The sequence below is a fragment of the Colossoma macropomum genome, unplaced genomic scaffold (assembly GCF_904425465.1).
Source record: "Colossoma macropomum unplaced genomic scaffold, Colossoma_macropomum, whole genome shotgun sequence".
Lineage (NCBI taxonomy): Eukaryota > Metazoa > Chordata > Actinopteri > Characiformes > Serrasalmidae > Colossoma > Colossoma macropomum.
Window position 1 is genome coordinate 28,632,243 of NW_023494795.1, and position 21,682 is coordinate 28,653,924.

A 21,682-nucleotide genomic window follows, 5' to 3' on the forward strand; every position below is an offset into this window, starting at 1 on the left:
CAGCTAAGCAGATTCTGGAGAGACCAGACCCAACCAGTAGAACATCCAAGAATGTTATCATCCAGTTTTATCAGCCAACTGATATATCGATAAAGTACTAATACTACTATAACATATAGTACTATTAATATTACCATTACTTCTGATATATTGATGTAGTACTGTTACTGCTGTAATTACATCATCCACGTACACAAGTCTCTGTTGGGAAAGATCATCCTGGTGTGAGTAATCTAATTTGAGTGGTGCAGTTATTTCTAACTTTCAGACTCTCTCAGTCTCAATTCTGTCATTGCAGCCCTTTTCAATGTGTTTACTGCAGCAACTCATATTGCGATTATGACAAAAAATATGATAAATCGTTAGAGTGTGGGCTCATGATGCTAGATTAATTTGCCAAGGACACCTAAAACACCACCTGCAGTTCTTCAGTTGCTGACATGGCTTATTGCTCCAAAAAGACACATATAACAAGTACCTGTCATATATTGTTATGATTGTAGGATTCTGATCATTCGTGTCTGGTAAATGTATGTAGCTTCTCTCCAAAGACTTGCTCCAGATTCAGAAGGAGGAGCACATGCGGCTACATCTGTTGGCAGGCTTTTAGTGGAGGATGCTCTTGAAGTATGCATAGACTGGGGTGCACTATTTGATATTGAAACCATGGCAAAGTACTGTCCTCACTCCAGGCCATGTCTTTCAAAAGAACCCTCGCAAATGGACTCTTTTTTTACAATTACTTAGAGAGTTCACTCAAGCTTAATCAATGAGCCCTGACAAGATGAGAACATTACTTACTAACAAAATGAAAAGGGGGGAAAAAGAGGGAACAATGGAGGCATCTTAAACAGCAAAATAAACAGCAAAATTGCCTAGATAAAGTGTCATAGACTATCATGTTAAATGAGTGTTTCCTGGCTTTCCAGTGTCCATATTTGAGAGCCCTTTGTCTCTTCTGGCCACGTTCGATCGGCTCAGTCACCAAAATCTATGAAATCTGCCCGATGGCCTTATGCTCCACTAAGTGCACTGTTCCTATTAATGAGAAAATGGGTCACTTCTTTGGAAATTTACTTCTGCTTCATTGCAATCTCATTTCGGATGATCTCATGATGAAAAAAGAAGCATTCCGGTGCTTAAAAACCTGTGCGTAGGATTAGGGGTGGGTATCGAAATTCTGTAGTTGTTACTGACCAGATTACTTCAGAATCATCAAATATCAAAATATTCCATGTCATTCACAACCAAATTTCAGTACTTAAGTAAACAGTCTGTTTTAATTTTGTATTGGTATAGACCAGGGGTCGGCAACCTAAATGTTAAGAAGAGCCATTTTGTCCTTTCAACAAAAAAGCCACCTTGGAAGCCACAACGTTTTATGCTAATTTTACCATCTTGTCTGTAAATATGTCTCAGCATGTGCTAATGTGTTAGTGTAGGCTAAAAGCTTTAATATAAATGGAAACAAAGACCTACTTTGCTTTGTTTTAAGATTCAGCTCAGCTATAGCTGTTTTTCTCGCATCTGCAGCAGGAAGCTTTTCCGCAAAAGTGGAATAGTTTCTTGTAAAATGTCTCTTAATGTTCTGTTTTTTACAAGGTTGAAGTCGCTTCTCATTCAGTAGCTTATTGTTCGAATATTTCTGTTCCATCTTAAATGGTGCCTGAGGTGCCAGAATGTTACTGCTGCCCCGTTTAAGGTGGAACAGGACAATTAGAACAAGAGGCTGGCGAACGAGAAACTGACTTCAGCTTTGCAACCGGTGTTTGACAATTTCTAGTTGCAGATTAGATGTATTAGGAAACCAGATGGAGTGATTATAAGTGCAAATAAGTCCATTAGTCTCTGGTTGTTGATGTTCATCTTAAATCTTTCTCTTTGCCTTTTTCTTAACTACTAGCTAGGTGAGATTCTTGTCTGCGTTGCTACAATGACTAGTTGTCTGCGCGCCAACCTTCAGGGTTAAAGGTTGGTGAATTAGCAGATATAGGCTGCATTAAGGGAGGATTATTTTATTTTTACCCAAAAATCTATTTCTGCTTTGGAGCTGCAACAGGGCAGTAAATGGGCTGGAAGCGGCTTCCGGAGCCGCATGTTGCTGACCCCTGGTATGGACGAATTTTGAGCAATACCTTGCCCTGCATGGAACTGAAATAGCTTTGACTCGCTTTTATCTCAAAATACACACTGGAAATAAATCATAAGTGGCATAATTGTATTCATTAGCAATGACATTCTTTGACTGGAGGACAATATCTGAAGAATCCAGTTTAGCGTACTTAAATCTGCCCCCAGAGTATTTGGTGCACTTGTATGTCCACACTGGCCATAGCCGATCACATGGCCAGAGCCCACCACATGGCAGACTGGGGACTGATTCCTTGCTTGGCCAAGCACATCACACTATACCAGTAAGAGTCCTTGGGCAAGACTCCTAATGCTACATTTGCCTACATCATTAATGCAATTAAGTAAGTCACTCTGGTTAAGAGCATCTACCAGATGCATAAATGTAAATGTAACATGGACCGGTATGTGGAACTGGAGCTTTCTGTCTGCTATCATGCTTCCTATCACAATGAGAGACTCCATGTTGCCTTTATTGTTGGATGCACTGCAGTAATTTCTGAATAAACATGTGCTCACATTCAGAAGGCAGTTCACAGCGCTATGGAAATGTTTATTATTGATTGGCTAATCAGAGGAACAATAAAAGGCCACTGAAGTGTGTAGTTGATTCCTATTCATGTGTTTTCTTGCTAAAAAAAGTAGCTCCCAATGGAATGATGGAAAAACATGTGGAATTTATACTAAATAACTGATATAAATAACACTTTGTATCTAATTGTACTCTGAATTTTTATGACAGACTTTATAACAGGCAGATTATTAGGATGTTTGTTCCAGGATAATTGGTCTTGTTTAGATGCTTTCATATGAACCTGGCTTCTGCTTCAGCAGTGCTGAATATGTTTCTGTACAGGCAGCAGGACAAGCCCATGTCCATCTGTTCAAGCTCAATTCTGCCATCCCACTCTCCGCCCCCTTCTTTTTCCTCTTTTGTACTTTGGCGGTTCAGATCAATCAGGCTTCAGCTGCTCATGCTGGAGAAAGAGACAGCCATGATGGATTCTGCTCTTTATTTGTAACGCAGCTCTCTTGCACGTTTCCCAGTCGGCACAGTGTGTTTTGCTGAATGCACCAGTTCTGTTGAGAGAAGCAGTATTGCGGAGAATTTCAGTTCCATTGAAAGAATCAGCTCTGTTGAAGGAATCAGTTCTACTGAATGAATCATTTCTGTTAAAAGTTTGATTTCTGTTGGTCGGTTAAAGCTCAGTGGCCTTGCTCTGTCCAGGCCTTCTGCCCTCTCACTGCTTGCTATCAGCTGGGCCTGTGTGTGTCTGTGTGTGATGTGGTGCCAGAGCAGCCTCCTGTGAGCCTGCGGCCTGCTGCCAGACGCAAGCGCTGGCCTGGTGGCCCTGCAGCCCAGCTGTTCTCCACCGTCACCACCAGCAGTAGTGCCAGGCTCAGCCTGCTCTCAGAGCCTGAGGCCTATAGAACAGAATCAGCATCATACAGCACACTCAGCCTTTAGAGTTCGCCTTCACACAGAAATATGAAAGACTGATGTTAAAAAAAGGAAAAAATGCTGAAAACATGTATTTAAAAGAAAATTACACATAAGCCTCAAAAACTAAATACAATATAATTTATATATAAATTATAATAGAATATTTTTTACAGTATTTATTGTGTCAATTTTTTGCCTTTATTACAGCTTCCATTCTTTTTAAGAGACTTTTTTCAAAGAAATCTGCAATAGATATTTTTTCACATCTCCACAGTTCAGTCTTAGAAGTTGGTTACATTTTCTGCTTCTCACCATTCAAATAATCTTAAACACATTCAGTGATGTTGAGGGCTGGGCTCTGAGGTGGTCAGTCCATGGTTCTGAGAACACCAGCAGATTTTTTGGGTGATTTCCTTATTTTTTGTCTGTTTTCTTTTCTTAGTGAGGCTTCTTGACAACCACACATCCTTTCAGACCCATAGCTCTGAGTTGTTTTCTCTCGGATGGACAGAAACACTTGTGGATTTTTTCAGATCTAAAGCAGCTTGATTTTCTCCTCTCTCTCAAAGATGAAAGCTTTAAACACTGTTTAACTGATTGGGACAGGTTTGGTGTCCACTAGGTTTTGCACGGTTGTTTGGAGTCCCATTTTTTCTGTAGCATTTATTTTTTGAACTCCAGATGTCCTTAGTCGCTCAAGTTATCTTATATCTCCTGAGAAATATCTTAGAAAAAGGCATAACTTACTTGTAAAGGCTGTTTTGACTGGACATTGAATAAATGAAAGGGTGGTCTTTGAACTGTGGACTTCTGCACAGTACATTACAATGTGTGCAATACAGCGTTTTGTTGTAGTTATGCACCGATATGTACATTTTTGCCAACACTGTGTCCACTGTTTCTGATTTGGAAAGTGATATATTTTGTCATTTTGGCATATTGGTGTGGATGGTATCAGTATCAGGCTGACAACAGCAGGAAATAATGGATCAGATATCAGAAAGAATGAATGTGATCCAATCCTGTAACAACTCTGTCCTGAAACAGTGCTTACTCACACTGTGTGATGTAGCTGTGTAGTTCTTGCTGTGGGTTAGTAGAGTGCCTGAGTAGTTTCAACATGATGGACTTCTTTTAGATGCGCTTTTTAAGTAAAGCGCTTCCATTAAAACTAGCTCATTTTACAGCTTAGTAGTTGTTAAAGAAAAAAATATCAGAGCTGATGCTCAATCATCCATACCAGTACTGGTATCAGAAAAGAAAACGTGGTATTGTGCCATCTCTTTTAAAAAAAAACAAAAAAAAAACCTTCTGTGCATGTTTGAAACGTGAAATTTCTATTTTTGTCAAATATTTTTAATTATATGATGGAAGAATTAGTTATTAAGTTAGTACGTTTTAAAAATAAGTGCAACATTAACTGTAAAATGTAGCCTACATTGAATATTGTATAAAAACATTGTTTGTCAGTGATTGCATAAAATAAATAATCACCTCTTCAGTGCTTTCTTCCAAGTTCTAATATTAAAACACATTTTCAGAATGTACCAAAGATAAGCTATAAAAATAACCCAGAGTCATGTAAGTTTCTTTTGGGCAGATGAGAGTACGTTCACAGCCTCAATTCACTGTAGCAAAATATCCAGTAATGTTTAAGATTTGATATTCTTTAGCTTAAGCTGCTTAGCTTTTCTTGTAGGCCATATATGTCAGTGTCACGATTAGCAGTTCAAGGTATTATCTTCTCAGGTTGAAGCTCAGACAATTCTAACCTGACTCAAAGTGTTGATGTAAGGCATCATAGCAGGGATTATTTAAGTCAGGCTGATAAATGTGGATAAACAGCTGATTGGGGATTAAACCTCAGTGTTCGGTGTGATCTTGGGAGAGGCAGGTGCTTACTCATCTTTTTTTGGATTAATCCTTCTTATAATCTGGAACACGCAAGTGCTTAAAAGCAACACTAATGGTTCACATAATCAGCCATTTTCCACCACAGAGGTCCTGTGGGAAAGCTGGAGATTCTGGCTTTGGATTTCTTGTAATGTGATTTGTTTCTTGTTTATTGTGTTAATGTATTATTTTGATTGCTTTACGGTTAGAATATTGACCCTCTTGAACAGTGAGTAAAACAGATTGTGGTTTGGTTCCAGTTTTCTCACTGCACTCCAGCCATCATATGGATTTGTTAAATTCCACGAGCAGCACCTGATTTACCATAATTAAATGTTTATTAGATAAATCAGAAATTTCTGCCACTAGGAGAGGTTTGGAAGTGGGTAACTTTGACATATGTACAATCATTACTTGTATTAATTTGTGTTTATTCTAATATTTGTGTTTTTCTGAGTAAATAAACATCTACTGAGTAATTAAACAGCTTGTGAAAACAGATTGTCTCAGATCCCTAAACCTTTGCACAGTATTCGGGTTTTATATTGTTACTTTTTTGTGTCTTTATTTTTTAATCCTTCATTCTGTTTTTGCTTTTTGTTTTCATTCTTATTCCCTTTTCTTATTTCATCTTTATTTATTTGTATTTTACTTTTACTTTTAATGATAATTTTATTCAGTTTATTCCTGTTCACTGTTTATTTACACTGTTATATTTTATCATGAACGCCTTGAGCTGCATGATGATATTGGTATCATATCAGTGTCAGCAGATGTTTGCTTAAAAAGCATCCAACAGCAGATACATGAAGAAGCATAACCATATTTCTGTTTTTTGTTGTTTATAGGACAGCTTTCCAGCCAGATTCGGAGGGATCCATTTTGTGAACCAGCCATGGTACATCCACGCTCTGTACACGGTCATCAGGCCCTTCCTGAAGGACAAAACAAGGAAAAGGGTGAGTGAGAGAGAGAGAGGGAGAGGGAGAGGGAGAGAGCTAATCAGATTAGCACTAACATCAATAACTTCGGAGAATGTCACTAGATAAAGGACAAGCAGGCCTCCGATAGTCATTAACTGTTTGTTTTGTTCCTGCTGTGCAGATTGTCGTGCTTGGGAATAATCGTTCAGTGCATCGCTTGTGTAGTCCATTAAACTAACAACGTTTCCTTATTGTCAAATATTTCTACAAAGAAACTGGAAACATTATGGATGAAAACACATCAGTTATGAAGTCAAATGTTTTAACTGGCTCATTATCAAATTAAAAAGCAGCCTGTGATGAATATTGTATATTATATAAAGAGTTTGTAGAGTTTATATCAAACAGAAATTCCAAAAAAAAAAAAAAACTTTACTTTCATCCGTATAAATATAGATTACCCTGACAGTGCTGTGTATCACATCAGTAATGTAATAGAAAGAGCCAGGCAGGCATTAGATGATCATTATCTGTTTTCTTCCTGCTGTGTCATGCGCAGATCTTCATGCATGGGAATAATCTGAATAGTCTACACCAGCTGATCGTGCCAGAGATCCTGCCCTCAGAACTGGGCGGCATGCTGCCCCCCTACGACATGGGGACGTGGGCCAGGACGCTGCTGGACCACGCCTACGATGAGGAAACTGACTACTGCCCTGAGTCCTACACGCTCTCAGTGAAGGACCTGGAGAAAGACCTGTCCCCAAAAACCATGAAAAGGTCAGTTAATCCTTCCCCATCTGCCTGCTTATCTTACGCACGTGATATGTGCATGTTTATTCATAAAACCAATAGTTTTTATTCTAAAATTTGGTTGGCTGAGCTGTCAAATATGTGATATACACATATACAATACTGTACAAGTGTTGGGCAGCCAGAAAAAATGTTTAAAACCTAATTATTTTGGCAGTAAAAGGTGTTTTTGCCATTTGTTTATTTGTATTATTTCTAATGTTAGTGATTTTATGCATACAACTGTATGTTGCTTGGCAACCATTAAAATATACTACCAAAGGTATTTACACATATATACATATATTTAATTTACATTATTATTGTTAACTTATTGCTTTAATTAAACCGTAGAAGTCAGAGAGTTATTATCATTTCCATACATTTGACATTTTATACATAATTATATCATTAATGGTGGACAGTAATGGCATGTGCTTCATTAATGTATTCAAGTACTTTTTTTCAAGTTTTGTTATTTCCATTTCTTATTATGGCTTTTACTCGACTCCATTTCATAATAAAGACCCTACTTTCGTATGTGTTGAAAATGAAACCTGTTTCATTTTTTTTCAGCAAACTTTTCATTAATTTTATGTATGCAGACACACAGATGTTAATAGAGACTGTTCATCGAAATAAATGTAACAAATATAATAACTAAAACGGCTCACAGTGGATGAGAGCGGGGCACAACCTAATACAGTTTGATTTTTGCAAAATAATTTGAAAAATATTTAAGCTGGAATAATCATGTTTTTATACAAGCAACATATACATCTCTGCTACCAACGACCGCTTCAACTTTGTTTTCTAGCACCAACCATTCAGGTACAATTACGCTGAAAATGACGGGACATGCAATGTTGCAGTTACCTCATGGGTGGGTTAACTGTAACAGACGGAGGGTCAGTTTAACACCTGCTAGAAAAGTCTGATGAATTAGTGCAAACAAAGTTAATTCAATATAGTTCTATGGTGTAAGAAGCAAATATATTTTCCAACCAAACTGCATTATATATATTAACTATCTATAAAACAGACATTAACGCTGTGTTACAAATAACCCCGCAGTACGGAGGCTGTACTTGAGCCCAGCTAGCACTTGCTGTGAGCTTGTCACCTGCTTTAAATAGGTGCCGCATTATAGCCAAAAAGAGAGTGATTGGATTTTGCAATTTATCAGCACAGTAACTAAAAAAACTTGCGTTGAAAAAAACACATGCCCTGAAAACACTTTGGCACAGATCTCTTTAAAACACTGACGAAACGCTCTGAAGTTTGGTGGGAAACTGTGGCTATGAAATGTGATAATGTGGCCAGAAGCACACACTGCTTTACCTTCTTTAACAACGTAAAAAGTCTGTGTTAAATTGTGCCCCGCGTTATCTTGTTACCTACGCACTACTTTTAATTTTGATACTTTAAGTACTTTTGTACTTTTGTACTTAAGTAGAAATTTACATTTTTTTCCTCAAATGAAAGTAATTTTGTAGCAACAGTAACAGTGCTTTCACATAAAGTACATACTGTGTATTATTTTGTCCACCATACATTTTTTGTACATAATTACTTTGGCATGCAGTTACATAATACATTATATTTCCATTTGATTTACATTATGTATTTATAAGTTTGAGTTTCTTTGTTTTGATTAAATAAAATACAAAAATGTGGCATAAATGTAAACAATATTTTTTGCAAAACAACCTTTTAGACAAAATAATAATTGTTCATCAGATTCAAATCATAAAGCGTCTCCTTACAAACACAAATGCAATATTTGGAAAAATTAAAAATTGTAATTGTGAATGAATTTCTCAGCTTGTTTTAATGATCTATTCATACAGAAATAATTGCTCCAAAATGACAACATTTTTGTTGTTGCTGGCGACGACTGTCGCTTCTGAGGGTTAAAAGCAAAAATGCATCATTAATGTTTGTGTTCTTCATGCTGTTGTGAGGTTATTGCATCATTACACTGAGCAGTTGCCAGCTGAGTCGGATGGATGTGAAATTGTTGATGAGCTTACGTTAAAAATTGAGTGTGTGGGGGTCCGCTTCATTAGGATTTGAGGTCGCCTGATCTTTACTCACACAGACAATGCGTGATTAATGGGAGATGCAGTGAGCTAGTTAACATGGCTGAAATTAATCTGATGTGAACAGTTCTGTTCAACAATGTACAAGGAATAGCGCTAATTATATTGGCTTGTTTGGTGGCAGAAACACACAGTTAGTTTGTTGCCAGTGTTCGTTCCTTTGTTTGTTCGGCGTTCATTCTTTTGAATCGCTCCGAGGGCTGCCTGAGAGCACATCACTGAGCAGCTCGCGAGACGTGCAAATGAGCAGCAGTTCTCAGAAAGGCCTGTGCGCAAACATTCACCGGAGCCTCGTTGTTACATACTACCTTCTTTAAGCAGGCAAAGGATTTTTGTAGTTACCCTCCAGATTAAAATGATAGAGAAAGTTCAGTGAAAAGCTAAGTTTTTATCATTTGGCCCTTTTCCCCAGTGTAGTCAATTAGCCAAGATATGGCTCTGAAGTTTGTTTTTTTTAGATTTGCACTGGAGCTATAAGGCTAATGTACGAGTAATGATAGCTGACACCCCACCAGTGAAGACTGTGCACATTGCATGGCTAAATCATCACACACTTGCCTCAAACCATGTGCAGTTATTAAGTAATCCCAAAGAGACTTTCTTATATGGTTTCTGACACTGTGTGTGACATACTTAATTTCAGGGAGGAATAAAACCAAAAAAAGGAAATTTAAATGTGTGATGAATCAGGCTGGGTCAGATGCACATAGATGCATACAGGCTGAGATTAATACCAAAAAAAACAGTAATGTGAAAACATGAGGCAAAGAGCAAAAACCATGAACAGTCCAATATCAATCAGGGGAAAAACAGTTAACCAAAACTACAAAAAGGGCAAAGCAAAAATCGTCCAAAAATACAGGTAATGGTCAAAAACATGGAACGCTTAGTATGTACAGGAACGAGATCCCTGGGGAATACTTCTCAAAGTGTGAGTGGTGAGCAAACAGTATTTAAAGAGTCCGTTGATGACAAGCAGCTGGCGCTCGTCAAAACTCAGGTGAGCTAGATCTCTGGAAAGGTGATTCATGATTGAATTGAATTGAATTCAGAACCATCGGCCAACTGTGTTTGCACGCTGTGGAATTAGACCTCCGCATTTAACCCATCCGTGCAGTGAAACACCCACATACATGCACACTAGTGAACACACACTAGGGGGCAGTGAGCACACTTGCCCTGATGTATTATTCACGTTATTCACTGTAGCATCCTGGAAAGGGAGTTTTGTGGCAGATGAGCCTCTCAACCAACCAAGCTGGAGGGAAGCATGACAAAAGGAAGTTGGCTGGTATTAATGTAGGTCTTACATTTTTAGGTCACAACACTGGTGTTGCACAAAATTCAGCATCATTCAGAGACACAGTTTGAAATCCTTTTATAATTAAAATTAGCCTTTTTCTACTCAGTGGATGATGTACCAACCTGTTAGTTTGTAAGAGAAATATACTCCTAGCTAACATCAGCTAGAGGAACATATTTAACCCAGAGCCCAGTTAACTTGACAGTGCATCCTTGGAAACACACTCACATTAACGCTGGCAGTGTAATTCAAATGAGGAAAGAACTAAATGAAATAACTAATACTGAAATATCTGCTGTAAATATTCTTGGTATACGTCTCAGCACCTTAACTGAAGTGTACGGCTGGCTTTTGGCATTCATGTTTCAGAGTAGCAAAGTGTAATGTTTTAATACAGCCAATCTCGACACATACAGTCCTGTTAAAACACTGAATTGTTAGCCTGGACATTTCCTTCATCTTCCTGAAATGCAGCATTTTCAGTATTCCAACACTGGCATTTGCAACGGTTAACCATGGGTAAAATTATTAACCTATAAAAACGGACAAAAGCGCATTACATAGCTAAAGGCAGTAGCAGCAGCCATCATGCAGCCTGAATTTGGTCCACTTTGTAAATTTTCAGATATAGTCTTTCTGAGACTTCTTAAAAACTTGACACATTTTATAACAAGAGGGTGAATATTTAGGCATGAATCTATAAAAATGGTCAGTAGTATAGACAAGGTCCGTAATTAGAACTGATCCCTGTTTGCACTGTAGGGCCTGATATTTACGTAGGTCTTTTTTCTCTTAGTGTCTGAACTGTAAAATGGAATTCCAGAGTAATTTAGAGGCACTACAATCTCCCACAATGCACTTGTAATTTAGAGTGAACACCATCGATCTCTATATATATGTCAGAGTGCATTTACTACTTGTTACTAAACAATGGACAGAATAACATTAGCTAGCATTAACGGTAGCTGGTGAGCCTGTTATTAACTAAGCATATCAGATTCTCTCGACCTCATTTCTTTAAGTCTAAGTTTAAGCTGCTGTTACTGGTTTCAGCTATGCAGAGTACAGCATGTCAGACAGTGTAAGACACCACATAAAAAGTCTGAGATTATTTAAAGGGCACATACCCTCTATTGTTCTTGTATCCATTTATGATGTTTAAATGGGTTTATGTACCAAAAATAGTCATAATTTATTTTTACATGGCCACTTTTAGACCTCTGTTTATTAGCCTGGCCTGTATATATGTAAGTGAACTCCATTCTGATCATCTGCCCTGCATTGTGCCTCATTCAAAAAGCAGTCCTGGCTGAAACACTCCTTATAACTATGAATAGGGGCTAAACTGCTGTAGGCTAAATAGGTGGTTATATGTAAACGTGTTGGTTTTCAGGACCAAAATAAAGACTATGAAGTCTGTTTTTGCAGTTTAGTGTACATATATAGACTGTATGGACTTGGGAGTGGACGGCATATTTAAAAGTTTAGCAATGTTTATATACTACAGTAAACTTCACAAAATTGAGGAACATTTAATCTATAATGATATGGGCTACTTTAGCCTCATAGCCCGAGTACAAAACTAAAGAAGCAAGCTTCGGACACCAAACATGTCTTGGCTGAGGGACTACATTTGGGGTAAGGTCTAGAAATTGCAGTTCATTGTCTTTAATGTCTCCAGGGGTGTCTCGACTTACTGGGTCATGAAATCAGCTTTAGACATAAAAGATGCTGCCATGAGCTGCCCTCAATGAGTGATACGCTGGAGTCACATGCTCTGGAGCATGAACAGATGTGATGGAGCTTTACCTTTGGCAGTGATCTGACTTTTCCACTCCTGCCTCCACTGCTGCAGTACCACGGAGAGTTCAGTGAGGAAAAGCGTGTAGACGTGTGACAGAGCAGGAGAGCGCTACAGCCCAAGGCACAGCAGCTTCTGTAGTGCTCCCTTTTGGAAACCCCACTGTTTGTGTCCATCACAGCCTCGCCGTAGTGGAAGTACATCGGCTTTAGTTTTTTTATTTTTTCTGTCGCTCACTGAAAACTGTGCGGGATCAGCAGATCAGTGCGAGTTAGATGTATCGCGGCTGACATTTCTACCTCCACAGCCACTAACTAAACACACGGCAGAGACTCTGGCTTTTTCTCAAATGACAATTTGATTTCCCCAAGCTGAGCAGTTTATTATTTTGCCAATTATTCCTTTGCGTAACAGTGTCGTGAATAATAGAAAATGTCTGCCCGCAAAAAAAGCCAGCCTCAGCCACAGGCCCTAAAAGGGCTACATTAGTCAGAGTAATTGACTACACGCACTTGCGATTGTCTGCTCTTGAAAGATCATATGAACATTTTCAAAGCAACTTTTTTTTTTTGCTGCTAATGCTGCAGTGCACACCACTGCTCCTAAAGTTCTTAATCATCAGATGCTGAAAAATTAGGCTTTTCATCCTACAGTTTTACCCATTTTCTCATTTGCTAATGAAATATATTTCCATATTTTTTAAAATATGCAGTAAAGTTTGTTATATATATTTTGACATCATGTAAATTCTAAAAATTGACACAATTACATACATTTCATCTACATGTGTGCATATATATTCAGTGTATTGATGTGCATATATTGGCATATATTTATATATTAAAAAATGGTTTGGTTAAATATATTTAGCACCTACATTTACATTGCACATATATTTTAATGAGCAAACATATGTACATATATTTTTCTTCCAAATGGGTTTTCTTTCCCCTGAGGCACACTTATGACTTTATGTGGTATTATGTGTCATAATTCATTTTTACATGACTATTTTACAAACTTCTCTTTATCCCTTAGAATTAAACAGGCTGTTCTTGTAACGGATTACGTAAATGAGCTCAGTCCTGATGATAATAATAATAATAATTATAATAATCTTTATTTATATAGCACTTTTCATGCTGGTGGCAGCTCAGAGTGCTTTACAGGCAGGTGATGAAGCTTAACAGTAATACAAGAAATTTAAGTAATGGAAAATCATATAAAACAATGACAGATCAAATTAAAAGATAAATACCAAGAGACGTAGAGTTTTAATTAAACGTCAAGTGAAAGAGATGCAACAGTTTCTTAAAAGTGAGCACTGAGCTTGACTGTCTAATAAAAGGTGGATTTGAGTTCCACAGTTTAGAAGCAGAATAACTGAACGAGGCTTTTCTGTTTTCTGTATTTTACAGAAGGTATTTGAAGCAGGCCAGTATCTGAGATCATGTGCTGGAACGTAAACAGACAGACGTTCTGTGATGTAAGCAGAGCTTTAAAGTCATTTAGAACCTTCAAAACTAGTAGCAGAACTTTAAAAGATAGTCTTAAAAGATACAGACAGTGCAGTGATTGACTGCCCTTCTTTGTGTTTCATTCAAAAAGCAGTCTGGGCTGAAACACTCTTCTTATAACTTCAGCGAAAATGGGTGAAGCTAAACTGCTGTTTTTTGTGACATCACAAAAACACTGAATTCAAAACAAGCTGTTATTGCAGTTTAGTTCCCATATATGGGCTGTATGGACTGAAAAGTTAACCATTTGTTTTTGAAACCTTAACAGTTTTTATGTTTTAACAGTGCTTATATACGCTTACATCGAACATTTTTAGGTAGCACTTTATTTGGAGTGGGCCTTTGTAGATGATTAATAAACTCTTAACAGAGTATCAGTAACGCATCAACAACATATCAGTGAAGTAGCAGTAGTGAAGCATCTGAATACATTGAAGTAAATATCTTGAAGATATTCTATGGATACATTACTTACATTAAGTAGCTGTATTGTTAATATGCTACTCCCATTACGCAAACCTAACCTTACCCAACGTTACCCAACACCTAATCCTGGCCCTAATCCCAACTCTAACCTTAACCTCAACCCAAAACCTAACCCTAACCCTCATATGTTTTTGACATGTTACTGAGGGTCTGTTGAGAGTTTGTTTCATCTAAAACGACCACTCAAGTGTCACCCATTTTTACTTTTACAAAAGGGAGAAAAACTCATTTTGCATGAAAAAGACCATTTAAGTCAAAATGAACCAATTGCCCAAAACAGAAAAAAGGCCTATGATGACAATTGAGTATGATTTCACTGTTCTTTGCAAAAAGAAAGAAAAACCAAACAAGTTGTGATTGCTCTCTTTGTAATGAAACATGCAGTTGGTCAGTGCTCTTTTAATACTAATGACATCCACGATGTACTCAGAAAAGCAATCATTCACAGTTATTTATCATGATAATCATAAACATTATTACAAGCTCTATAACTTTCTGTATCTTTTTTTATGATACATGTAGTGTTCATGAAGTACTCATGATATCCATAATATATTCAGAAAAGTGTATTGTGACATCATTTATCACAAAAACATACATATCATATTGTCACATTGCTCATCCTTAATACCTCATTGATTGTGCTTTTTAGCTATTTACGAAAACATAATTCAATTTGCTCCTATACTCAAGCAAAAACGTGCTGTTTTGTTTACTCAGACTGTCATGATGTTACAAGTCGCCAGTACCGCTCATATAAATGCGTCTGTCACAGTGAACTGTCCCAGATTTGTGCATGATGAATGGTAGCACTCTGTCCCCAAAGCTGCTTATGCCTCTGCTATGGAAATAAATCCAAAATAGGCCAGTGCTCTGTCCGATGGTGACTTTTTTTTTGTCTATTAAATGACCTTCTCTGGCTCAATCACCAGAAAGTGCATTCACTGTGAAACTGCAAAGAAGCATGTTAACCCTTTAGTGCCCTGGCAAAAAGGGGGTATTTCTGCCTTTTAATCCACTCCTTCAATCATGTCTCAGTGCTGTAATGGCATTTATTTTATATTTGTAAAGAACATGATCTGACAAAACTGAAACTCTGTTCATTTTGTCACAAACTACCACTTTGAGCAATGAAACCTTTGAAAGTGAATATAATTCACAAGTTAGTGGCGTTTTATTGTTGCTCTGATGTGATAGATTTCCATAGTGATGTAAGTTATGTTCTGAATGTGTGCTCATGCTGACTATCGCAGTGCATCCAACAGTATGATCAATTCCACATGCTGATCTATTCGACTGTGACCAATGTGGACATGCACACTCACCAACTACTCCGGGTGCAGGTTTTAATCCTGTCATCAGTGTTGGAACAAAAGCTTGTATCTCCAAAATGATACAATTATACAAGAAGGATAAACATTATTAACTTGTAATAGAAGTTAACCTAAAAAGGTTATTTTTTAAATTCATTTTGTTTTGAGTGTGCGTGAGTGTATGTGTTTAACTGGGCTGTAGGCTCGGATTCGCGTGCTGAAGAGAGGGGAAAAAGGAAAAAAGACGGAACAAACGCATGGAGGTGCATTTCATATATGTTGATTGCTGGATCAAATCAGTTTTTCCTCCTTCCTTTCTATGATCTTTCTTCATTCAGAGAAGCCACGGTGTGATCTTTGAGTCTCTGAAAAGCTGGCCATTGATTGTCCACAAGTAGTAAGACGCGTTTGCCTGATAGTCTGTGTTCCTTCATAATAGGATATTACACCTTGCGTCCTGAGGAAACTGGTCATTGATACCAAAAGTTGTTCCTTTAGTTCTCTTCCTTTGCTTTTTACAAACTCTTTCTGTTTATAATGTTCGAATTTAGCGATTATTGGTCTGGGTCGATTTTGTCAATTTCATTTGTCTTTAATTAATAATTCTGGGTTGTCTGTTACGTTTTCAGGGATTCCAGAAAAGATGAGATTGTCTTGCACGTTTCTAGTCTGAATGTCAAGTTTCTTTCATTTCTTTGTTTTCCTTTTTGATGAGCTCGACTTGCAATGTAAGTAACGCCACAGAGTTTTGGAGTTCTTTGTTATTTCATTAGAGGTTGTTTATCTGTTCTTGAGAAAATTCTAAACTGGTTCGTAGGTCTTTCACATCCTGATGCAGTATTCCTAGTATCTCTAATTTTTTTATTGATAGATGCCAGTACACTGACCTGTATTTCGATGGTGTTTAAATTGTCCATGGAAGAGTTGGTTTTCTTCTGCTTAGCTGAGTTGTGTGCTGAGCTGTGTCGCTAAAGTTTTCAAGACCTTCCAGTGTAGCAGTGTATACAAGACGACCCAGAACCGAAGTTAAATGTCCACGGAATCGGAGGAGGGCCACAATTTCGGGCCGCAGCAAATTTATTACTGTTTAGCAGCTGGACGCTGCCATGCTGGATTCACCTCTGCTTTCTTCAGATTCAGACCTCGCTCATGCTCTTGCCTCTGGATTATTTCTGTTGGTCCAATAACTGTGAAATTTTCACACAATAGAAAGGGCAGCTGAACAAAGTCACTAAGCAACAGTTTTAACATGATGGCAGAAAAGAGTGTTTAATAGTTTTAACGAATACTACTGTTTAAATTTTTGAATCCCTGATGCGCTGAACTCATTGAGTAAATAGTGTTATCTCTTCTAAAATCATAATTTACTTTGCAATAAAAGCTCTCGCTAAAACCTCACACTTCAGCAACTGTCAAACAGTAGATCTCTGAAACTGTGTCCGCATTTTGTAGTCGGCATCATGGCCATAGCAGCTCCAAGTTGTTGTTTTTTTAGTTAGATATGAATCAAAATATGAATATTGCTACATCTAACCTAACGCTGCTGCACTCTAAATTGACATCATAAGATTGGCAACATCACCAAATTACTCACACAAACCAGAAAGCTTTGTCAAGTGTAGTAAGTAAGCAGTCTGACTAGCTGATGTATATTTAGCATTCTGCCAAATTAGCTCTAATTTGGTCTCTATGTAAAAAACTATGGTCCTGAAGTAAAAACTATTTAAAAAAGAATAATTTAAAATGATTGTTATGATCCATTTAAACCCAATGCATTATTTGAGATAATAAGTAAAATAATCATGAGTTTAATATTTAAATAAAAAAACTTTTTAAAAGTATTAAAAAATGCTGTCCCACGTTTTCATGTCACTACTGGAAGGAACGTAGGCGGAGACTTATTTTAGCCACACCCCTGCACTTTAGAGCAGGAAGTGAGACGGCATCCCTGACCCTCATTTATTAAGTAAATGTGTCCCAAAGTCTGAAAATAATTGTATAACATAAAGAACTGTCAATACAAAACACAGATCTACTATTAAGTAAATGTTTTTGTGTTTTAATAAAAATATTATGGTTTTATGTGTGCACAACTGTTATGCTCAAAAATTTGCCAAAATGTCACTGCCGAAACAGTCACTTCTGAAACATTTAGCAAAGTTTGGCAAGAGTTATGATTGTTTTGGTAGGGACAAGATGCATGTTTAACTATTTATTTTCATTTAAAAAATAAAATTAAGGCATAGGGTCACTCAAAGCAAAAGGATTTTGCTTAAAACTCTGAATTGTGTTTTGTACTCTGACTTTGAGTGACAGTGAAAAACAGCTTAGACCTGGAGTTTCTAATATGGGCATGATAGAATGACGCATGAATTAAGAGATCAGTAGTAGAGCTAAAGGTAAAATTTTCAGCTTTGTTAGATCACATTCTTTACATAGGAAAATAAATACAACGACAGAATTGAGAAATCATGTTCTTATAAGAGAAAAGATGATTAGAATTCAGAAATCAGTACCTTTTGTTATGGCATTAAAGGGTTAATGAGTTAAAGGGGACAATTCTGACAAAACTGACTGTATTGCAGATGACACATTAGATATGTCCTCAGCCTTTTTCAAATATTTTATCTTCGCACAGTTCTCTGTATGTTTTAGCTCACATAATTTGAAGCATGTTTACCTACACTGTATCCCGTGGGCCCGATAACAAACAAAAGACATTGTTAGCGACGGCTCTTGCTGAATGCTGCTTCCTCTGATGCTGATCATATTTTATTCATGCATGCAGGTCCCAGTCGGTGGTGGAGCCTGGAGTGCTTAAACGGCCAGAAAAAGTGAAAAATGAAGAGGAGAACATGCAGCCGCTGCTTTCACTGGACTAAAGGCTTTGAATTCCCCTGGCTACGAGCAAACTTCAAGCGCTGAGCATCGGGGAGAAGTGCACCCAGTTCCACAAGCAGAGAAAAAAAATTGTACAAAGGAAAAAAAAATGATGTTGAAAGGAAGAAAGAGACGGAAGATGAGGAGAGCCTGTGGAAACACTGGGGAGAGACAACGTTTAAAGTGATATTTTTGAAGCAAAGAGCTAATGGAAGACGTCCATATGTAACTGTTAAGTGCCAATTTCAAATCTGTAAATACACTTCGGATTAGGATTTTGGGAGAGTAATCGTGACATGAACACGTGTAAAAGACTGCTGTGAATATTTCTGTATGTGCTTTCTCGTGATAAGTTTGTGGAGAGTGGTGTTGTAGGAGACTGGGGGGGTGGGGCTTTTGGTATTTCAAATGTCCAAATCACCAAGTGCAGCTCAGGATTTATGATTAACGATTAGTATGTTAAAAAAAAAAACAAAAACAACAAAAAAAGAAAAGCATATGGCTATTAACTGTGTCGTATAAGCATATGCTGCTTTCATTAGGGTAAATACCGAACGTTCGCTGTTCAGGTTGTAGTCTTTCAAAGCAAATACCCCTTTACACCGCAGCAAGGCATAATGAATTATAGTTTTTCGTACAAATATCGTTTAATTTCTGCACAGGCTACACTGTGCCAACAGTATACACTGAGTATGTCCTGAAAAGGCCAGAATATTATTTGTTTAGTGTTTCAGAGGTGTTCCTGTTTGTGTTTAATGAAAGCCCCCCACTTCTATTCTCCAGTCACCTACATGTTGGCTAGATATTAGGGTTGGGCTGTATAACGGTCATAAGGTACACCACTGTATTTAAAAATGATGACAGTATTTTAAAATTCTGATGTGTCACATTTGTATTCCACATCTAAATGGCCAAACAATCACATTCCACCTATTTGTCCTTTAGAAGAGCCATTGATTGGTGGTGTGGGAGCTCACTAATAGGGGAAGGTCAGAGCCAAGAAAAACCTCCAAAAAACCAAGCACGACAGTGGCTCAGCGATGGCTAAGAGCTACACGCACTACAGAATGTTCGATTTTGGCTTTTGCACTAATGCCAGTGACTCAACTTGCCTATGCTGGCATGTTAGGTCCACTGACTAAGCTATCATTAGCTTAACCAAAACTCTGCAGTCCCAGACACCACAAAACAGGTTCGATTTCAGCTTTCGGCCACTCCAGTCACTCAACTTTTGCTCTCTCACACATTCATTTTTGTCACTTGCACTGTGTGTGGGTCTGTAGCCTGCTCGCTAAGCTAACATTAAGTTAGCTGATCAGGCGTCAGCTACAAACACCATGGAACAGGTTTAATTCACCTTTCTGTGTCTTGAGTGCCAGTTGTTCAACTTCACACCCTCAAATTAGCATCTAAATTTGTCTGTGCTTTAGTCAGCCAGAATCGGTCATGCTCTGTGGTAAGCAGAGCTGTTATCATGCTAGCTAAGCTAAAGCTAACCAGCTCCTCTCGTACTTAGCAGCACTGTTTTAACATTTAGCAATTGTTAAATTGATGATTTCACATTTATTGAATGACAGCTTAAAAACTGCGTGCTGTGTTCACTTATTTAGTAAACAAACCAAACCTTTTGATTATTTTAGATGTGGAAGTAGAGCAGGACTTACATTTCTTACGTCATATTTCAAGGCGCTTTGAAGGTATGAAACAAGTGGATACTGCCCAACTCTAGATACAATGCCTCTTATTCCAGTCTACATTGAAAATGCTGTTTGTCCTCCTGCATTACATACAGAAATAACTGTAATGATATGCTGTCACCATAGTGGAAAAACAGCATTTGCAGATTTTCCAAAAAGCAATCGAAGCATTTCACAGCCTGCAGCATATTATTCTGTATTAATATGATACTTTATTTTTACCATAGACTTGTTCGTGTTCAAAATCATGCCACAATTAGACTATTTTTATGTGGATTATGTGGATTGCATTATGTGTGTAAACTGACTTCCCTGACTACACAAATCGTTTGTTTACCAGGTCAGTCAGCTGTGGGCCTTTGTAAGGAAAACAAGGCATAAAGCTTGACGGGTTGGAGTTTATTATGCTCACCTTACAATGACTGTGATGAAGTCTTGTTTGTGTTGATAAGGCCTGCTATTTTTCAATGAGAAAACTGCCTATGAGGAAGCCATTAATAGATTGTGGGTGTTGCTGCAACAGAATCAACCAATACATATTGGCTTTTAATTATGCTGGGTTATTTAAACTTCCCCTTTGTTTGCATTATTCGATCTAACTGCAACAGGTTCTTTGCAGGTGTTGAACAAAAGAAATCAGAATGTCTCATACTCAAGGCTTTCATGCAAGAAGAAGAAGGTAGGCCTATCTGCACTATTTTTTATGTTTAGTTTTAAAGTGTGTTCAGCACAATCCCTAATGTGCACTGTGAATTGAATGTTGGTACAAATTACAACACTTAATAATTTTAGATAAATTCATAGATCAGCTTGTTGAGCAGGTTTGGATGTTTAGCAGATGGTTTGGCCTAACTGTCTAGCCTGTACTAGAAATGTCCACAGCAGTTTCTGGGTTAGGACCTTGATCTTCTGTGGTTGAGCAATTCCAATCGTTGTGAATAGTGTCTGGTTTTGTGTTCTGGCTTGGTTCTGTTGCATTGGATTTGAATGGAGCAGTCTTACCCTCTGCCCTTCTCAAGATACTGAGTGCTTTTACTAATGCTTTTAACTATAGGCTTCATAAGTCGTGATATGATGAAGAGTCAAAGCCACCACTGAAATAAGTGACACATTGACTGCACTTAAATAAAAATGATGAATAAAATATATTACATGGGCAACACATCAACACATCACTTTTTCAGTAGTAGGGGGAAAAAGTAAATTGGAGAAATTTTTTAGCAACTAATTAAACTTAATTCCACAGATTTTTCAAAATTTCTGCAAAATTCAGTGTTTAAGATGTAAACAAAGTCATTCAGATGGTATATTACTTTATTATATGATTTATATAATAATATTAAGTAAGAATGTAATATATCATCTGAATAACCTTGTTTACATTATATGTAGTATTATAGT

At 37.5% G+C, this 21,682-nt stretch overlaps 1 protein-coding gene across 1 annotated transcript in view; it reads left to right on the top strand.

Annotated features, from left to right (window-relative positions):
- The window catches only part of clvs2 (clavesin 2), a 44,662-nt gene extending 23,211 nt beyond the window's left edge, over nucleotides 1-21,451 (top strand). The window contains exons 3-5 of the mRNA XM_036582110.1: nucleotides 6,316-6,426; nucleotides 6,950-7,170; nucleotides 18,493-21,451. Of these exons, the coding sequence (XP_036438003.1) occupies nucleotides 6,316-6,426; nucleotides 6,950-7,170; nucleotides 18,493-18,586 (426 nt within the window). The 3' untranslated portion in view covers nucleotides 18,587-21,451. The remainder of the gene's footprint in view (nucleotides 1-6,315; nucleotides 6,427-6,949; nucleotides 7,171-18,492) is intronic.
- Nucleotides 21,452-21,682: the final 231 nt, after the last annotated feature.